The sequence below is a fragment of the Teleopsis dalmanni genome, chromosome X (genome assembly GCF_002237135.1).
Source record: "Teleopsis dalmanni isolate 2A chromosome X, ASM223713v2, whole genome shotgun sequence".
Classification (NCBI taxonomy): Eukaryota; Metazoa; Arthropoda; class Insecta; order Diptera; family Diopsidae; genus Teleopsis; species Teleopsis dalmanni.
In genome coordinates, this window is record NC_051848.1 from 101744425 (window position 1) to 101748442 (window position 4018).

General features: G+C 28.4%; 1 protein-coding gene across 1 annotated transcript; it reads right to left on the reverse strand.

Moving 5' to 3' along the window:
- Nucleotides 1-351: 351 nt before the first annotated feature.
- On the reverse strand, nucleotides 352-1186 carry LOC119689123 (mitochondrial 2-oxodicarboxylate carrier). The gene is made up of 2 exons (XM_038103870.1): nucleotides 1008-1186; nucleotides 352-956 (listed from the first exon to the last, which is right to left on the reverse strand). The coding sequence occupies exons 1-2, from the start codon at nucleotides 1152-1154 to the stop codon at nucleotides 384-386; spliced, it is 720 nt and encodes a 239-aa protein (XP_037959798.1). The 5' UTR covers nucleotides 1155-1186; the 3' UTR covers nucleotides 352-383.
- Nucleotides 1187-4018: the final 2832 nt, after the last annotated feature.

The window sequence follows — 4018 nt, forward strand, 5'->3', positions numbered from 1 at the left end:
AGTTTATAATATAATGCTTCTGATAAGAAATATTAAATAATATGATCATGAAATTGAGACTAACAACTAATGTAATTTGAAACATTTGCAACATATGAAACAAAATTATAGATATAGATTCGATTTGAAGAATCCACAATTGGTATAATACCTAGTGTTTGCTTAGCATCAACCAACTATTAAATACTTAATATTTCTACTTGTTCAAGCCAATATTGATTATAATTAAATAATTAGTATAGTTTATATCATAAAACATCCATATCCATGGTTTTACTTCTGGAACATATATACCCGTGTTTATAAGTTTATTTCAATAAAAAATTGTTTTTATCATAAAATTATAAAATCTTTATTACAATATTAACAAATTATTTAAAAAATTAAATGCATTTCTTTTGTAAAAATTCATAAGCATACTCAAATACTAATAACATAATTGCACCACCTGGACCCAATCTCATAACTTTCGGTACCAAACCTTTGTACAATGCACGGAATCCTTCTTCTCTGTAAACTGTAGCAATAGAACCGAATGTTGATTTGTATTTTATTATACCCGGTTGTGGTTGTGGACCTTGTATACGTGATTTTGCAACATCGAAAGGTATATTTACAAAGCAGGCCAGAGTGCCAGATGTGAAGCCAATAAGTACTTTACGGAAGAACTCTTTTGTATTATCTTCATAAGCAGGTACAATATTTTTGACACTGTGATAAAAACCGAAATAAACCATATTAAAAACACCATTACGACCCATAGTTGCTGTAACGCCTTTATTTAAACCACGAAAACCAAGACCGTCCTGTTGAACGATTCTTTTTGTAACTGCCCAAGTGCCAAGAGTTTCTTTCATCTTTGTACGATCTGCTTGTTGTGCCACTTTAACAACCTCAAATGGATTGACGGCAATAGCTTCAACCAAACCTGCTGTCAAGCCCGCAAGAGAAAATGTCTATAAAATGATATTAAATTATGTTTAAAATAAAAAAATTCAATTGCTAACCAATGGAGTTGGTGCAGGAGCTCCAAATAAAAACAATGGTTTCGTTTGTTCAAAACAAACGAATTTAATGGCACGTTTTGGTGTTTCAGCTATCACTGGTGGAAGAATGCCTTTCCAAAACGAAAATAATCCTTCATTGCGATACATTTTCGCAAAACAGTCAAACACACCTTTATAATGATTCTGTAAATAAAAAATGATATATAATTTTAACAATTGAAATTTACTATATTATATTAACATATGTCTATATATATAAAGATATATTATTATGTATTATATATACTATAGATAATCTTTATAAAATGTTCAAAAAGATTTTATTTGCTGTTTTTTCATAAATATAGAAATTGTATTTAGATATTTAATTTAATAACTATAGTATAGATCAGGGCTCTCCAAAGCACGGCCCACGGGCCTCATGCTGCCTGCGGCTAACATTTGTGCGGCCTGCGACTAATATTTGTGCAGCCTGCGACTTATATTTGTGCGGCCCTCGATATATTTCTAATCTACCACAATTAGACAAATTTTTATTTATTGTGTTTTAGTAACATTACATTCCTTTATTTTTATGCTATCCCAAATAAATTAATTAAAATGTTTTAAATAATTTATTATAGTTAACGTTAGTTTACTCAATTGACAAAGGGTTTAGTATATATTTTTTTGTAAAACTTAGTTAAAAAAACTCGTATCCAGTGCCATAGGTCATTATATTAAAAATAAAATATTTTTCGTATGGCAACAACTAATATTATTAATACCGATATTGATAAAATTCATATAATAAAAAGATAAATTAATAAAGAATTAATAAAACTAAATTTATTATGAACCTATGTTCCAAACTATTCAGTGATTTGTATTGACCCGTAATTTTATCTAGTTTGGAAAGCCCAGATATAGACAAATATACACTTAGATGACTCTTTCGAATTTAATTTTTTGATTGCTTAGTTTTACAGCAACAAAGCTTTGCATCTGTCTAAGTGTGTACAAAAGCCAAAGTCTTAGAATTGGATTTTGAAAGCCTTTAAACTAAATTATTCTTTAGGTCTACATTTAGATTATTCTATAGTTCGTTGTTACTTTATAGAATTTCATAGTCGAATGCCTTAATTTAGCCTAAACTGATCATTTGTACAGATACTGTTTAGATCTTCCCATTTAGGTTGGATTGGCTAGTAGTCTGTCAACAAGAACAAATTTCTAGTCAAAATCTAAGGAAACCACATTGTTGTGAATGTTCTCGGAAATTCAATTAACATATTAAGAATTAAACTGTATGTACTCAAACAGTGCCAGTAATGAAATGGGCTTAACTAATTAGTGAGGGAGTCTGTTCATAGTGCCACTAATCATAAAATAAAATCAGCCTGTCTTCTTTTAATGTTTTCAGTATGAAATTTTGTATATCATACAGCTATGTCATAATTATTATTATGGGAATAATATGAAACCATTTAACAATATAAAAGAAGTTTGCAAAATCATGGCAAGAACTTAAGTTAGTTACGATAACCCGAATAAAATGAACACTTTTTACTATGTCCACATGCTTCAGTAAGAAAAACAGAAACTGACAATTCAATTGCTACTACTGATTTTGACATCTTTTCAGCCTTGTAGTAGTAATCTAGTAAACAAAAATCACACTCTACAAGTTTCTAATCATACCTATTCTGCTGCATAGTACAAAAGCTTGAACAATTACCAACAGTGATGAGAATGCTTTAGGAGCATTCGAGAGAAGAATATTTCGAAAGTTCTATGGTCCTTTACGCGTTGGCAACGAGTATCGAATAGAGCTGTATGAGCTACTCCGACTTTGCTGGCTTGGTCATGTCGTGCGAGTGGAAGAACGTACTCCGCCTAAAAAGGTGTTTCATTCTGTACAAGTAGGTGAAAAATGCGGTAGAGAACGTCCGCATCTCCGGTGGAAAGACCAGGTGACCAATAATTTGGGGGCGCTCGGTGTTATAACATAACTACTAAAAACTGATTAATTCATTTTAATTAATAAATTGTCTTATAAATATGAATCGTAAAAAATTCAATTTATATTCAGTTAAGATACGTTAAATCCGAGATCCATTTATTTTTATACTACCACTACAAAAATATGATTACACTATTTTTAGCAAAATCTTATTAGCGTTTTTTAGATGAATTGAAATATTTACATATTTTAATCAATTTATTCAAGTATCTGTCACATCTTAATAATTATAGTACTCGATTTGAATACATCATTAATACCAATTCGCTTTATTATAACTTCTAGTAATTACTTATAATGTAAATATTTTGCATAAATATTATAATAAATGTTTTAAATAATCTTGAATAAATTACGAAAAATTGTGAACTGAATTTGGATAACATTCAATAGATATTTATTTTTGGTTTCATGTCCAGTTAATTACAAATGTTAAAATTTAATTAAATTATAACCAGTTTTTTTAATTTAACTTTCAATTATTAATTAAAAAATTTGCAATGTACAAATATCTTAATTATGTGGTTTGTGTTCTCATTTTAAAGATTTCAATTTCAGTTTTTTTTATTTCCCCTGAAATTTTATTTTTACAAATTAAATACCTATATTCATTGAATCACTCGTTTTTCTGTTCATATGATATTGATAAAAAGTGTTCAGGTTTGTTGAAAAATAATAATAGACCTTTAAAATACTAAAAGCAGAATGTTCTTACGTGAAGTATTTAATAAAAAAGTGAATAAAAAGTAAGTAGAGAATAATATTAGATGTACCGGACTCTCTATTGAATCTTCAATTAATTGTATTGAATATTTTATTATATTTATGTGTGTATATATCCACATAATATTCGTTCAATTCGGTTTTTCAACTATATTTAACGAAAACATAAAATATCTCTATCATAAACTTATTTGTAAAAATAAGCTTCCAAACAACGAGCAATACGCAAGGACAGCAAATCTATATATTATATACCTATATAAAAATAATGTCTCTACAAACAGAA

Bases quoted from the DNA above. Each gene is read 5' to 3' on its own strand.
- LOC119689123 (XM_038103870.1), bottom strand. From the start codon at position 1,154: ATGTATCGCAATGAAGGATTATTTTCGTTTTGGAAAGGCATTCTTCCA. The intron at 957-1,007 runs GTTAGCAATTGA...ATCATTTTATAG, and splicing joins CTCCTGCACCAACTCCATTG to ACATTTTCTCTTGCGGGCTT.